General features: G+C 34.9%; 1 protein-coding gene across 1 annotated transcript in view; it reads left to right on the top strand.

Annotated features, from left to right (window-relative positions):
• Positions 1–17004, top strand: part of LAMA2 (laminin subunit alpha 2) — a 520519-nt gene that overhangs the window by 446380 nt on the left and 57135 nt on the right. The window contains exons 42-47 of the mRNA XM_031456303.2: positions 1837–1953; positions 3400–3582; positions 5185–5190; positions 7910–8064; positions 14398–14541; positions 15522–15655. Coding sequence (XP_031312163.2) covers positions 1837–1953; positions 3400–3582; positions 5185–5190; positions 7910–8064; positions 14398–14541; positions 15522–15655 — 739 coding nt within the window. The remainder of the gene's footprint in view (positions 1–1836; positions 1954–3399; positions 3583–5184; positions 5191–7909; positions 8065–14397; positions 14542–15521; positions 15656–17004) is intronic.

The raw sequence follows: 17004 nt of genomic DNA, 5'->3' as shown, positions 1-17004 counted from the left end.
ATCTCACAGTTCCTTTGCTTTGTATTTTTTATGATGATATTGGGTGCTTTATTTTATTGGGTGATTGATTGTTTTTATTTATTTTATTGTGAACTACCTATTCTTATATTTTGCTGATTGTCCTTAAAAATATGGAACACTTTGCACATTTGTCTGTGGTTTTACAAATGGGCATTGCTAATCCTCTCCAAATTATTCCAGTTTGATTGTATATATGTTGCTTATGTGAGGCTCATAAGGTTTTTTTTTTTTTTTACCATGACCAATTTTTTTTTTTAAGGCAACAAAGAAGAAAATGAGAGGGAGGAAGGAGAGAAGGGAAAAGGATGGGGAGCAGGTGGTGGGGAAGAGCCCTGCTATCTAATATGCTCCACTGACTCCTGGTTGTGACTACTAATCCTCCAGTAGAATGCATTAAAGAGCATAATATCTGGAATCAGACTGTGTGGATTTGAATGCCAAGTCTATCGTTTACTAATCATGTGACCTTAAGAAACTGATGTAAATTCTCTAAGGCTCAATTTCCTCATTTGTTAAATGGAGATGATAACCGCACATACGTCATAAAAGTTATCGTGAGGATTAGAACCCTAAACGTGGCACATACGCATACTCAGTGACTGCCGGTCATGCCTATCACTAAATGTTGGCCAGTCCAGATCAGGAGAGCATCCTTTCTTTCCTGATTCTTCCTCAATGCTCCTCCTTACTTGGGGACTCCACCTTTTATTCACATTTTGCATTTCTGAGGGGCTAATTTAAACAGTTAGTATGCATCTCCCAAAGGAACAACATCATGGCATAATAGACTATTTAAAATACCTTCAAGAAACTATCTGCTTTATCCAGTCATAAGAGGTAAAAAGGTTTGCAGGAAGCATAGGGTTTTACAACATTCATTTTTTTTAATTCCACCATTCACTATTAAATGATGTAAGAAAAAGAAGGTAGATTCAGTCTTGATACATTTGCAGTTTGATACATATCTAAGCAAAATTTCTAAATCTGCATACAGCAGATTGGATCTTTATTTTCTTTCCTCTAAAAGATTTCATGACTTTCACCCTTTATATTGTTACACTAAACTCTAAAATACTTAGTTACTATGATAATACAAACTAACCTGAAGTTTGGACAATATTAAAAATTGGTGGAAAGAAGTTGGAAAATTCACATTTGTAGTATTACATAATTTCTAATAAATGATTTATTCTAGTGTTAAAGAAAGCATGCTAAAGTAGCAGGGAAAAAAACCCTATATAAGGCCTACTTGAAGCAACTTATAAAGTATCATTTTCTCTATAAAAAAAAAGTTTATTAGAAATGTGCTAGAAGCTATTTTTCCACTCCTTTGATTTTTATTTGTTTCAAATAAATATTAATAAGTGATGTTTACTAAAGTTGGGAGATTCTGCTTAACAATCATATCTATTTGAGATCTTTAAAAGCTAATCCAACGATCCATTTTGGTAATAAAATTTTTAAAATAAGTGGAATTAGTAGGAGTGGTGTCAAGAAAGCATCATTAAACATGCAATAAAGACCAATCCTTTCAAAGTTTTTTCTCCATAGGAAGCGATCAGATTAAGTCAAGTAAAGATCAGATACCAAGAATAAAATGTAATTGTTGAACATGTTGAAATGTCAAATGGTCATATAAGCACATATTTTATATTCTGATCTGAAATATATTTATGGACAGATGCCAATAAATTAATTGAATCAATTTTCTTGCTTTTAATTAACTTTATACTAAACTAACCTAAAATTGTATATCCAGCTATAACCTCAGAGATGATTAAAATTGTGTCATCCTTTTTTGTTTTCTGTTCACAGAAAATGAGGACCGTCTGAATGGCTTGACAGCCAGATTAGAAAATGCCAATGTTAGAAACAGGGATCTCTTGAGAGCTCTGAATGACACTCTGGAAAAATTATCAGCCATTCCAAATGGTAAGCATTTAGGGCACTGCAAACTCTGCTAGTTGATAGGAACTTTTGAAGAATGTTCTAACTTCTACCATTTTTTCTAACATTATATTTGTACTGTTGTCAGGCTATTAGATACAGGCTTTCTTATGAATTCTTTGTGAGAATGAGAAACTAAATCATACTTTACACTGTGATGTTTCTCATCATTTGCTGCCTTAGCTGACATCCATAGGAATATGTTACAAAAAGGAAAATATAGCCATCTTATTATTATATTGTTTTTCCGTGTTTCAGCCCAGAAAATCTTATATTGCTGGGAAAGACTAAAATCATACAGACACTATTCTCTAAACTGTTGATTTACTACCACAAAATTGCAGTTTATTACAGTGCCTTCAGTTATTGGTGAGAGCCAACTGCCCTTCAGCACATCTTTCTTGGCAAAGTTCAGTTCCTTAAACGTTTCAGCTTTCAAAAACGCGAAGAGTTGAACCATGTCTGCAATATCTTTCTACCTATTACAAGTACTTGGAGTTAATGTTTGGTATTAGTTCCTGAAAGCACTATTCTTTTAGGGACAATATTTTTGTATTTTTAATAGCATAATAAGGTTAAACAATAACAAGGGTTGCTAACATTTATTGAGTGCTTACTCAATATGTTTATGTTAAGTGTATGTAATCCTCATTCTAGTCCTGCAAGGTGAACAGCATTATTATCTCTACAGGGAACACACTTAGACATAGTATACCGAAGGCCATTGATAAAAGAGGAATACAGGAGATTCGAACCCCTCAATTTAATTTCAGAAGCTGTGATCTTAACCACTAATCTACGCATACTAGTAAGAATACATATATGTACTATATGTATTTTATACAAATTATGATCAAGGAAACAAATGCATATATTTATACAACACAGGAAATATTAAAATCTTAATAATTTTTACTTTTTTTAACATTAAAAAAACCTAAATTTTTAGTAAGGAAGTACATAGAAAATTTCCAATGCTGAAAACAAATATAAATATACAGACATATAGTCTAGTACCTGAAAAAGCCTCTCCATCCTAAAATTAAAATACATTCATTTTCCCCCACCCTAGAAATGCAAATTAAATCTTAAACTTACTTTTAATGAAGCTATATGATTAATTTCGATAAATTTCTCTTTTTAATAATGTTCAGCAGCAAATCACAATATACCCTTACACAGTGACCATTTAGAATAATCACTTTGCTATTTTAAGGGCTAATCAGGCATTCATAGCAAAGGTCCTGGAGAAAATTTAATTTAGCTAAAAATGTGCTTCATTTGCTATAACCGAATGAGACAGAGTTCAGCCTTTCTCTTTGAGCGTGTGTCCCTGAGGTCAGCCAGCCGCAGCCTCGTTTTGACAAGCATGGATTAAGCCACTAACTCTAGACCCTTTGTTTTGTTTCTCATATCGTCTTCTGCTGACAGACACGGCCACTAAACTGCAAGCCGTTAAAGACAAAGCAAGACAAGCCAACAACACAGCTAAAGATGTACTAGCGCAGATTAAAGATCTCCACCAGAACCTTGATGGCCTGAAGAAAAATTACAATCAGCTAGCAGACAGCGTAGCCAAAACAAATGCTGTGGTAAAAGATCCTTCAAAGAACAGTAAGATCTCCTTTTTCACTTTGATTATGTCATTTATTTCTTCACAATTTAAAGGGTCCTAGACTCATAACTGTTAGAGAAGGAAGAGACTCTCTTAGTGATGGAGTCTGCCTCTTCCTTTCATAGACTGAAAGGGCCCAGGAATTAAGTGCCTGCATCTCCAGAGCCAGAATCCAAGGCTCCCAGCTCCACCCAAGTGCTTACTTACTCAAATTTTGTCCAATTGAGAGGAAAGTAGGAATTCTCAAAGGCTGCATGATATTTAGTGTAGGGATGCCCACATGCTTTTTAATCCTTCAGTGTAATTGAAAATACAGTTATACTTGGGAAGTTATATCCTCAGAGTTGGTGAAATTGCATGGAACCTAGAGGTCAAGGAGCACTCTTATTAGCAGGCCTGTTAGAACAAGATATTAAAGTGGTATCAACTTGAAACACATTCACATTGGAAAATATTGATATTATTTAGATTCTAGTCAGTTAAAATTTTCAGGAAATTAAAGCATTTATCTAATTTATCAAGATTTCTTCACATCTTTTGTATATTACATTAAACTATATTGAGTTAATAAAGACTTACTGAAAAAAGGTGGGAGAACTGACTATAATGATGATTTAAATTATTAAGTGTAGTCGATAAACAGTATGATTTTTAATATTTTTCCATTCTTTAAAGTGATGAAGTGTTATCTTAGTATGTGATTTCACCAAAGAATATGCTAGATTCTTTGTATTTGTCACTCTCAAGAGACTAGCCCTCTTTCTATAATACCAATATATTTATTGGGAACCAAAACATTTGTAGAAAATAATGACAAAAACACTGTTATTGATATTATATGCTGTATAATCCAGATACTGTTTGGGGAGTGGAGCCTGATTTTTCAGCAATTTAGCCTCAAATGTAGCCCCATATCCAATGCTAATGATGCTGTGAAATACTAGATATGACTAGCCTAACTCCTTCATGAGCAAGTACAAACAATCTAACGTGCACCTCAGAGCTAGGGAGAAAGACTTCATTACTCATCATGTCTTCAAGGAAGAAAAAGAGGAGATACACAGTTTTTAAATTTTGTCTTCTGTAATCCTAGAGTTAGCTTAACCCTGTAGTTCAAAGGTTCCATCTGACTGGTTCAGAAGCATGCCAATTCACAATATTTCCCCCCCAAAAAATGAATGAAAATAAGTTTTAAGGTAAATGTCTCTCTCTCTTTTACTTATTTTATAATTTAAGATATCATTCATTCATTTTCAGATTAATTCTCAACTGATAGTGGCCTTTGTATAATGAGATATTTCTCCCTACCTTCTGTGATTCTATCATCAATCAAAAGAAATAGTTAATATCTCTAAACATTAATTAAACTGGGTCTGTTTCTATCTTATTAAAATATTATAATAAATCTCCTTTTAATATGAACAATGGCCAGCTAAATGACTTGTTTTTGTAGACTTTTACTTGATAATACTAGTCTGACTTATTGGTAATTAGTCTTGTGAAAAGTACCATTTTTTACAGTCACTACTGTATAATATCTATAGATATTTTCTCATGAATTTTCTATTTTTTGTTTTACTTCCATATGAAATTACCTGCAGAAATCAGTATGTATATGTTTATTTGCATTCCTTCTAGTAATTTTTATGCTTGATTGTCTATTGCAAAAAGCTTCAGCTTTGCATGTTACCATGTTTTGGTATTGCTGTAAATATTGGATAGCTATTCTTTCCAGCATCACAGTATTAATGCTAGATATATAGAAAGAATCTTGCCTTACAAAAAGTTAGTATATGAATGTATTTGATATAAATATTTCAATTGTGTTTGAAAAATTAGTGAAGTACCTATTTTACCCACATAGAAGTGGAAAATTGAATTCCTCTGCAGATTGAACTACATTATGATGTTTCTGATAACACAAATTCAGTCACTGAAATCCAAATGATTTCTTTGCAGCAGGATTAAGATAGGTTAAATCTACATTGTTATTGTTGCTTTTCCCCCCTGAAGCTTGCTTCTCCCATTTTTTCGAGTAATTATTCTCAAATTTAAGAGAATTATATTTGGAGAAGCACAAAATAAAGTTAATAAAATTAGATCTTAACAAATGAGCAAGCACTAAGATATAAAAATATTCTCTCTTAAACATCTTATAGTTAAATTCAATGTCAAAAATAAAACTGCAAAATAGAAAATAATAATAATAAAATCCAGCATATCAAAACCTGAGAAATATGACCAAGGCTGTCCTCAGTGGAAATTGTGTGCAATGACATTACTAAAAAGCATTGAAATAAACAATTTAGGCAATCAATTCTGTAAGTCAGACAAACTAAAATTAACTAAAACAAAGAAGATGAAAAAAATTAATGAATTAGAAGACAGAAAATACTAGATGTGATAAATCCTAGTGATGGATTCTTAGGACTATACAGACAAAAATTTTTAGATGCTTCACAGGGTTAATCAAGGAAAACAAAGCAGAAATGGACAAAGTTCTGAAGGAGCTTTAACTAGATAAGGGAGGAAATTTCACACGTAAGAGAGGACTTGGCAAAACTGTAGGCTAATAAATTTTAAAGCCTAAAAAGAGAGATAATTTTGTAGTAAAACATTAAGTTATCAAAATCTATCTTCAGAAGTGATTTTAAAATTTGCACAAACAATTATGGAAGAAAGTGAAGTTTTCAAAAACTACTGCACAAGAAAGCATCAGGCTCAATATCACAGGTGATTTATTTTTAAAACCTTCGAGAAGATTGTTTCCATATGACTTCAACTGTTCCAGAAGATAGAGGGGAAAACAAAACAAAACAGGGATGGGAGGACTTCCAGGTTCCATTTGGAAACATTTGATAAAAACAGCTGGGAGCTTTAGATGAAAAGGACCCGTTACTTGTCTAAGTAGTCTCAGCTTAACCCTTTTTTCTCTTCCTCATGAATCGAAATCTAAATCACTTTTTCTCAGTCGCAGAATAATTTGTAGAATATCAGAGTAATATTGGGGAATTAAAGGAAGTGGAAAAGTGAACCAATGGTCTACTTAAAGTGTACGAAATGAAGGGTAATTGTGTTTGTACAATTATGTAACAAGAGCTTTGACCCCGGTAACCCTCATTTCAGGTTAGCAACTCTATCGAAGTTAATAATAGACCTGTGTTCTTTTTAAACATTACTGACAATGTAACTCATACTTATGAGCATGAGTTCAAAATACTTATTTTAAAACCTAGTTTTAAAATAACTTCCTTTTGAGCACATTTGATTCATCCTTAAGGATTAACTCTCAGATCATTCATAGTCCATCGAGGCCTGTAGCCTTGGACCTTAAGCAATTTTACTTTTTCATCAAGGTCACAATGACAGAAAACAGAACAAATTGTGCTCAATCAGATAATAAATGGCATGGTTTGGATAAGACTGCCAGCATCCTAGAGACAGAATAATTGATTTTCCATGTGCTATTTGTCCTCCTATGAAAAGTACATGCTGAAAATCTCTGAATCAGTGATAACATTCAATTATTTTAAGGTTAAACCCCTATTAAAATCATCAATATTCAACCTTTTAAAAATTTTAGCTACAAAAAAATGACAGTTTAGTATGGTTCAACCTAATATAGAGAGCAGGAGAATCAACTATTCTTCAAAATGAAAATGAGCTACAGCATTAAAGTTTTAATTAAAATATAACAGGCCTTTAGCCTAAGGGCTGTTCACCATTGAAATGTTTTCCAGAAGACATTTTGATAGCTTTTCTCTTTAAGATGTGCAAAGAAAGTGAGAAAAAGAAAGAAAAAAAAAAAAAAAAAAAGAGAGAGAGAGAGAAAGAAAACCAATTTTGTGTGAGAATCTTGATTTAAATATACATCTGGCTTGGACAGACTAGGTAAGATTTTAAAGATGCTTCCAAGTCTTTGATTCTATGACTACAGTTCTATTCTCTAAAGATTAGCTTTTTGGTGAAGCTAGAAATTAAGCATTGAATTAAGTTTATCGTATTTGTGATCTTCAATGCTAACTTTCACCTTAATCATAAAGCCAGAATGTTGGCCATCTTTCTCTAACCTCTCTTCTTCTGACCTGCTTGAGTCCCAACTAAAATATTTCCATCTGCCATCACAAACTGCTTCAACTCTCTTGGCCTCACTTCTGTCACGTGGATAAATGAAATCCCATCAATTATTTAGTTAAGCTTTTCTCTGTGTGTGCGTGTGTCTGTGTGCATACATGTGCATGTGTGTCTGTGTCTCTGTGTGTGTGTCCCTGTGTGTGTTTGTGTGTGCACATGTATGTGTGGTATGCACTAATCTTGTTCCATCAGTTGCCGATGCAGATGCCACTGTGAAAAGTCTAGAACAAGAAGCTGATCGACTAATAGATAAACTCAAACCCATCAAGGAACTTGAGGATACCCTGAAGAAAAACATCTCTGAGATAAAAGAACTGATAAACCAAGCCCGGAAACAAGCCAATTCTGTAAGCTCTTTGGATTTTCAGTATCAGTAAATGATTGTGATTTTTGGTAATATTCCCAGAAGGAATACCTTTCCCCAGGGTATCCTATTGAATGATGTCTGGTTTTTTTCCTTTAATTTGAAGTTATCTGGGGAGGGGGAAGGTTAGAATTTTTCCTGTAAATTTTAAAAGTAATTTCTTGAGATAAGTAATCACCAATTATTGTTTTAGAAATAAAAGTTCTATTACTGTTTGAATAGAGCTAATACAAATCTTAAGAACAGAAACCTTGTTTTTGTATACTCAAAAGGCATGGATGACAGTGCCTTGCTCTTGATGAAAGCAAAAAAGACCAACCAGTGGGATTCTAGAAGCAATGAATGAGCAAGGTTATATGGATAGTAGCAAAGAGGAACCATTAGTTTCTGCATATTCTTTTGTCTGAGTATGAGCAACCAAAAATTATTTTGGTTACAAACAATTTCTACAATTTTTTGGAGTAAGAATAGGAAACACTTCACTTGTCTCAAAATGTTCTCTTTATTAACCCAGTTAAAAAACTATTAGTATAGAGGCAGAACTTTCTAGAAGGCAGCATCTTAATGAACCAAGACAGATTAGTGTAAATGCCAATATGAAACATTAGCCTAGTGAAGTCATCTTATGATTATTTTAGAAATAGAAGGGGAAAAAAAAAAAACAATCTTCATGTCTTCAGGTTTAAACTCAAATCTTTGTAGATATCCAAGCCTTCTATCTCAAAAATCCTATTTACTTATTTATTCATTCATTCATTTAATTGAAGTGTAGGTGATTTATAATATTATATTAGTTTCAGGTATACCACATTGTGATTCAGTGTTTTATAGATTATGCTCCATTTAAAAGTTTTTACAAAAGAATGGCTATATTTTCCTGTGCTGCATTATATATCCTTGTGGCTTATTTGTTTTGTACATACCCTTACCATGCCCCTCCTCCTTCTCTCTCCCCACTGGTAACCACGGGTTTGTTTTCTATATCTGTGAGTCTGTTTCCTTTTTGTTGTACATTCATTTGTTTTAATTTTTAGATTCTACATATAAATGATAACATAGAATATTTGTCTTTCTCTGTCTGACTTATTTCACTAAACATAATATTCTCTGGGCCCATCCATGTTGCTGCAAATGGCAGAATTTCATTCTTTTTAGTGGTTGAATAATATTCCATTTAATATATATACCACAGCTTCTCTATACTTAGCTTGCTTCCATATCTTGGCTATTGTAAATAGTACTGCTATGGGCACTGGGGTACAAGTATATTTTTTAATTAATGTTTTTATTTTCTTTGGCTAAATACAACCCAGGAGTAGAATTGCTAGATTACATAGTACTTCTAAAAAAAAATCCATTTTTAAACAATGTAAAACTAAAATGACCAGAAATAATTTTTCTTAATCCATCAACTTATTTTTTAATAAGCAGCCAAGAATATTATACCTGAGTGATAGTGTATCCTTTTTCCTCCTTCTATATAACTGATACTTCTAAACAAGGTCAAGATAATAAGTTCAAAGTGGACCTTGAAGAGGAATTCATGACTGAAGAAAAACCTAGAAATGACAAAAAGATTAGTGAAGACGAAGTACAAAATCTCAGAGTAAAAGAAGCAGACAGGGTGGAAAAGACGTACATTGAGCTACAATATGAAAACCTCGCAGGCAGTATGATGACAGGTGATCATTGAATACATAAAGCACAAGGTGAAAGGAAATCAGATGTTACTCCGAGGTTTGTGTTTTTATTTGAGATTTAGCCAGCACAGAAAAAGCATCGCCTACGTGTAAGGCTACTTGCTGCGAGGCATGCAGAGATGAATGAGGTAGTCCTTCCACTCACAAAGTTTGTAATGTCTTAGGAGAAATAAGACAAGTACACAAATAACTCTAACATAATGCTGTATATGGTGCTACATCACATGAGCTACTATGTTCTGAAAGGAAAGATCACCTCTAGTGGGGCCGGAAGATTTCCTGAAGGGAAAGACTTGAGGCAGGGCCTGAAGTTGGATGAAGTTGGACAGTCCTGGACGTGGGAGGAGAGGGTGAGGGCGGAGAACATGCCGAGGAGAGGGAACTAACTTGAGCCAAGGCAGAGAGAAAAGGCAGTTCAGGGTCATTTCATGACAGAAGAGTCTAGTTTTACTATTGGTAAAGTGAACATTAAACCAGACATGTCAATGGAGGCTAGGTCTTTTCAGGCCTTAAACAGGTGAGTTAAACAGTTTCTTTCAGCTGCAATTATACCTAAGATAAACCTCACCAGTGAGGAGAAGCTGAAAGTTCCAAAATTCAAAGTGTAATATAATCAGAGTACTGCTTTTTGAATATGAATCTAGAAGTAGTTTGTGGGAAAAATCAGAGAAACTAGAAAGAAGGAAGCAAATTTAACGAGACCCAACTGTAGCCGTGGCAGTGGTGAGAAAAAGAAAGACTGACGTGACTCTCCTGTGTTGTGCAATGTCAAGTTCAGAGAAGCAACCACAGTAACTAGTCTCTTGTGAGTCCCAATCTTAGCCACACTTCCTGACTTAGTTATCAAGTGGTGAAATCTGGACGTTTTTATTATTTCTTCATTGTAAAGAAATCTAAAAATATGCCCATGTACTCATCAGTTATGAGTGCCTCCCCATCCCAGGCCCTGGGAAGAGAGATCAAATTCTGGTGTGTAAATATATCAAACCTGTCTCAAAATACAAAATGAAAGAAAGATATGAAAATAATTCCTGAAAAAAAAATCCCTGTCCATGCCTTTTAAGTAAAATTTCAACTACTTTTGGAAAGGGAAGTTACAATAAGGTGCCTTGTTTTTTTTAAGGTGTTAGAAATATATAAGCAGCCAATTTTTTTTCCAAATAGGTTTTGTACTAATTGAAGGTTGCATATGCCTGATTTAGAAATATATTTATAATTTGACATGAGTGTCTGGATGTGGCCCTAACATACTTAATGTGACCAAGAAATTAAAGACATTTATTTTGAAGTAGATTTATTTTGGTTTGTTGAGTCTGAAATCGAGTGGCTGATACTCTTTCTAAATGAATGACCTAGTTAACTGGATGAAAAAATGCAGTGAAAATCCAATAGATATAATAATGGAATCCTCAATAATGTTTAATTGAGTTCATGATGATGAATTGGTAATCATATTGTATGAGAAATGCCTTAGAGATAGCTACTTCTTAGTGATTTTTGTTTAGAAGTCTTACTAAGGGTTCACTTCAGAAATAACAGTAAGTAATAGAACCAAGTATCTTAAGAGAATGCTGGTGTTTCAGAAATCTCTCCCCCTCTTCTGAGAGGGATATATACCAGAGATTTCTTCTGGAGAAATTTTTAAATACTGTGCTTTGATTTACCTGTTTTAAGTTAGTTAGAAGAAATATCTATAATTGGAAAACAATACACGAGCTATTTAAATGGAGAGATTAGTCGCTATCGACTGGTTACCAACAGTTTGGGCTGCCTGAGTATTTCCGATACTGAGAATATATTTAAAACCATAAGCCAGAGAACAGAAAATCCAGAGGGCTTTTATATAAACATGGAAGAGTGGAGCAGTAGGTTACTTTACAAGATTAATTCCTGGCATATTGGGTATAACGACGCCATTTTGTTCAGAGAACCGTAGATTTTCGGTATGTAAAGTGTGCCATAAAGCAGATTAATTGTAACTCCTAGTGACATTAAACACCCTTGGCTCTAAGGCGGCTGCTCTCCTAGACTTCCAAGCCTCAGATGGAGTTTCATCAGTTGAATTAGGCTTCAATACTGGTGCTCCGTCTTCTACACTTTGACAGTGCCCTTTTCAACACTCCAGTCATGTAATCCCCTATCACTCCTACCAAGTAGGCTTAAGCAAGGACAGAAACTCACCCTGACCAGCCACGCACTCCACCCACTCAGTCATTTCTTCTCCAAACAGTAACAGAGGAGTATTACTACATTGTGTTCTTTGTAACATGTATGAGTTCTTTGTAACAACAAAAGAAATAACCAAAATAACATATATAACAAGTTTAATCACAAATAGCAAAAATGAGTAATTGTGGTTAAACTAGCCATAATATAGCTCTATGAACAAGCCTATAAATCATGTATGAAATAAAGATAAAACAAACTACACACACAGTTACTTTTGACTCCTAATCCGGCCCTACGAGGAATTTGAGTGTGATTTCCTGCCAGGGATAGCTCAATCTGTTACTCAGTTCTACTCATGAATTCCTGTCAGACCTGGAATTCTTCCCTTTGATCTTCTTACGATGTCAGTGGCTCTTATAGCCTGCTTCAGATACTAAATTTGCTCAGTGCCAAGATCTTATCTGATGGTGGTTTTGGTTCACTTGCTGCAAATTCCTAAAAACTCACTATGTCCTACACCTTTTCCTGAACATTAAAAACATGTAAAGATTGCAATTCTGCTACCTGCCCTCCATTATATTATTTTTCTCTTGCTTTATTTTATCCTTTTCGTCTCTTAAATCCTGGGATAACCCTTTGTGTAGCTGCTATTTATCATGTTAACACCCTCTGCCAGCCTCCACTGCACATCTACCTTATAGTATTAACATCCAGAGTAAAAGCTGAACGTCTCATGGTTCTGCTATTCTGCAATTCATTTTGAATCATCTACGCTTAGTGTTTTATTTAGAAGGGAAATCCTATCATTTGTGGAGCAAAGAATTAACTTCTTCACTGACAACCACACCATCAGGGAGACTATCTCTCCAGAACATAGAGAAAACACTCCGGGGACCAGAGTGGACCCCAGTACTGAGCTCTGCAGTTGTCAGACGGGGTCCCACCCTTAGAGGGGAGGCAAGGACAGCAGCAGACTTTCTAGATTATTCCAGCCCCAGGCCACACACACAGTTCCATTCGGGCAAGCCTGTTTTCTTCGCTGGGCGATGCAGTTTGGATAGTAGATTAAGTGAGGAAAAGTGCAAATATATGAGTTAGGCAGGGTCTGTGTGGTTAGTTAGGCAGCGATTCAGCCAATCTGCTGTATCATCAGGATTTCTCAAACTTGGATAAATGTACATATTTGTCAGAACCAAAAGTTCCTCCGTGGCTTTCCTGAATCCAGCACCTCCTCTGTGTCATCTGTGCCACCTTTGGAGTGGGGTCCTGGTGCTGCCTTACACTCACTCCCCAGTTAGACCCTTCGAGGCACCGCCTGACTCATCATAACATGGAGATTGGTGTCTTAGGCTCTCTTGTTTGGAGACTGCACTACCCTTTTATTGGGTAATAATAATACTAATTGGTTTTCTTCAAAGTGTGGAAAGTGCAAGAAGGAATGAGAAAATGGAAATTCACCCCTAGTGAGGGCCAAGAGGATTTCTGAGGCTAGACATTTGAATCAGTGGCAAAGAGAAATTTTATATCTTCCCCTGTTTTTGCCTCCTACTGTGAGCACTGTCACTCACAAAGTAACTGATTCTCTCTGAGTCCAGGCAGCTACATTGCTGTCCTGAAAGTACCCCCTAGAAGATGCATGAAAGCCAAAAAAAATTAAATGGGATAATCAACTAGTGTTATTTGTGATTGAAGAAAGGCTCCCTAAATGTAAGTAAAAATTGGTGTCATCTCTATTCACATAGGAATTCCTTTCTTAGCAATTTATAGTAATTTTTAAAGTACTAGTCAAAAAGAAAAAGGAGCTGTTAAATACATTAGTAATGATAGCCATTGGAAATGATTTCTTTTTCATTTCCTGGCAACTTAATAAGAAGGTATAATTTATTCTGAAATGTATGTTCTGAGTGGAATGATTAATAGTCTTCTTATTGTTAGAACATCTAGAACAAAATCTAGTTGGCCTCTTTCCACTGTACGAGCATGGGAGGGTAGGTAATTTCCTCTTGAAAACTAAAAGAAAAATGGTTTCCTACTTTAAGCAAATCCAATCCCTGAAATTTGAATTGTAAAATTTCATTAAAAAGCCTGAATGAAGATCTATACCATTATCTTCATGTAAAATCACCTTTTGAGAATGTCCCCATATTCATCAAGGAGTCAGGGATGAAAGTAAGAATTTGTTAGTTGCACGCTTCAAAAAATAGTAGCGTGCTGACAAGACACAGGACTGTGAGCAGCTCATTGTCAAAATGCTGGTGGAGAGCTGCTCTTCTGTGCCCTCATTAGTGAGTGTAATGGTGTCTGCATTTGGGCATTTAATGTTACCATTTGATGATGGAAAAATAACTTCAAAGAAGAGATGATGCTGGCTTTGTGGTTGTTTGGGAGCTACTTCAAACTTTCTGAGAGATTTAGTCTTGGTTCTTTGTACCTTGTTTTCCTTGAAGATCAAAGTATCTGTGTCTTCGGGAGGTGACTGCATTCGAACATACAAGCCGGAAATCAAGAAAGGAAGCTACAATAGTATCATTGTCAACGTAAAGACGGCTGTCGCCGACAACCTCCTTTTTTATCTTGGAAGTGCCAAATTTGTAAGTCTAACATTTAACAGTCTAACCCAGTGTTTGGGTTTAGTCAGAGGTTAATCCTGGTAGTATGGAAAGTGTATAGAATCCAATAACATGGTCCCAAAATTGGGTAAGGTGGACTTTCACATTTGAAAAACCTCAGAATCTCACCTCACAAAGTTCTGAAGTGTCAAATTAAGTTAGAAGGCAAATGAAATGAAAACTTTTTACAGTGTTTAGGCACATCTGCTTTCATTTCTGAGTACATCAACATTTATTTTGAATTGTATTTTCAGATCCAGATATTTCAGAAAAAAGATTAATAGGAATAGAATTTTTTTTCACTTTAACTAAGAAATTACAATGAACTTTCATGTTAAATGAAATGGCGAACTGTGTCCTAATTTCATGCTGGTGAAGTCTCCTCTGATTCATGTTGGATTTATGATTCAAACTGAAATAACAGAAGTTGTATCTGGAAGAGCTCACCCCAAAAGTTCTAATTCCTTTCATTTGACCCATTTGACTTTGTATGCATGGAAACCTCTCAAAATGAAGACTTTTCAACAGACCACTTATCACGTAAATCAATGCTTGGAATTCAGGGGAGAAATTCTGGGTCACTTTGGATAAAGTATCATATCCAGCCCCTCAAAAACACCAGTGCCCGTCATGAAAACATTGAACTCTGAACCCAAATGTGTGCTTTTATTTCCACCACAAATATCAGGGTGACAAAAAATTTTTGTCTCAGTGTTAGACCTAACTAGAATTTGTTGAATTAGCACTTTGGCCTCAGCAAAATAGACATTTGTGTCTTTTTAAAGATATAATAATATCTAACCATAGATAATAATAGATCATATTATTTGGGACTTTTATTCATGAGGCTTCTAATTATTTCACATACCTGGAAATGGCACCTGTTGAAAAGACTCTTCTGGCCTCCTCTCTCAGGGTGCTTTATATCTGGTATCTATTGTTTTTGTGTTTCTCTGCACTAGGTTGACTTTCTGGCTATAGAAATGCGTAAAGGCAAAGTAAGCTTCCTCTGGGATGTTGGATCTGGAGTTGGACGTGTAGAGTATCCAGATTTGACAATTGATGACTCGTATTGGTACCGTATTGAGGCATCAAGGTAACTAACTCAATAAAGGTTAAGATAATTGACAGGATTTTGATGTAGTTTCATAGTTTTTAAGAAAAAACATTTCTCTTTCAAGAAGGTAGCTATGTATGTATGTATACAAATTTTAAATATCATCTACGTGTTTAAGTATGTGTGAACGGTATCTTTGTAGTACCTGTTAGGAACTGACAAACCTTCATGATATTGAACAGACTGAGCTGTCCATTCTGGCCCCCTCTTCTGGAATCTCGAGGTTAAGTTGTTTTCAGTCATCTGAAGGAGATGTATTGAGACTCACCTTCATCAGTACAATCCAGAGCACAAAGGTGCCATTGGTGTCTGTCTTGGGTGCAAAGCTCCTCTTGTCGTCTGCATCGCAGGCTTGGCTACAGACAGGTGCAAGATCCAAATGCTGGCATGAATATATATGCCAGGTCCACACAGGAAAATTGATTTCCAACAGGAAATTGATTAATTCTAACTTTGAATCTTTAATTCAGTTAACTTCTAACAGTGTATAGATTACTTATAGAACTCATTCTTGTCCTCAATTCTTTCCCCTCATTTTTTCTTCTTCTTTTTTCTAATTCTCAATTGCCTCCTAAACTCAAAGCAGCTAACAGTTGAGGGGTTTTGTTAAAGGCTGAGGGCTAGAGATGAAGTCGATCAGAGATGAGTAAAGAAGACTTGAAGATCTGGTGATTGTTGAATCTAGGGAATGGATATGTAGAGTTTCATTCCATATTTGTATATGTTTAATTTTTTTCATAATAAAAAGTTTGAAATAAACTTACTGGGAGAAATATCTTCAATTCCTTTTTAAGATCTTCAGTAAAAGCGTGTGCATGTGTGTGTGTGAGAGAGAGCACATGCATGCAACAGATAAAATGTGCTTGCATATGTGATAGTGTGGGAGGGATTAAGTACTTTACTGGGCTTAAGAATACTTATATCTACAAAGTATAGTTCTTCTATTAGAAGAGATATATTTTGTTAAAGGAGAACCTTATTTGATAAATTCATTCTATTGTTTCCACGTATTTCAGTTAATACTGCACCCTCAAAGATAAAAAGCTTACCAGAATGAGACAGCAGGGAGAGAAACGTGACATTAAAGTTTTGTTATGACTGCTCATCTCAGAAGAGAGATCAGATTTTCATATTTAACAACTCACGGGAACCATTCACTTAAGAAAATGAAATACAGTAATAATAGCTTTTCAAATTCTACTAATTGAATCTAAATGTGAAGTTCTGTACAATTTGTATACACAACTCTGAAGAATGGGTGTTATGCTCTATACATTAAGACGGTATGCCAAACAATAAATGATGCATGATTCCAGGAAGACTACTTC

Source organism: Camelus dromedarius, chromosome 6, assembly GCF_036321535.1.
Source record: "Camelus dromedarius isolate mCamDro1 chromosome 6, mCamDro1.pat, whole genome shotgun sequence".
NCBI classification, from domain to species: Eukaryota; Metazoa; Chordata; class Mammalia; order Artiodactyla; family Camelidae; genus Camelus; species Camelus dromedarius.
Note: the sequence above shows the minus strand (reverse complement) of the source record. Positions and strands in the feature narration are given on the sequence as shown.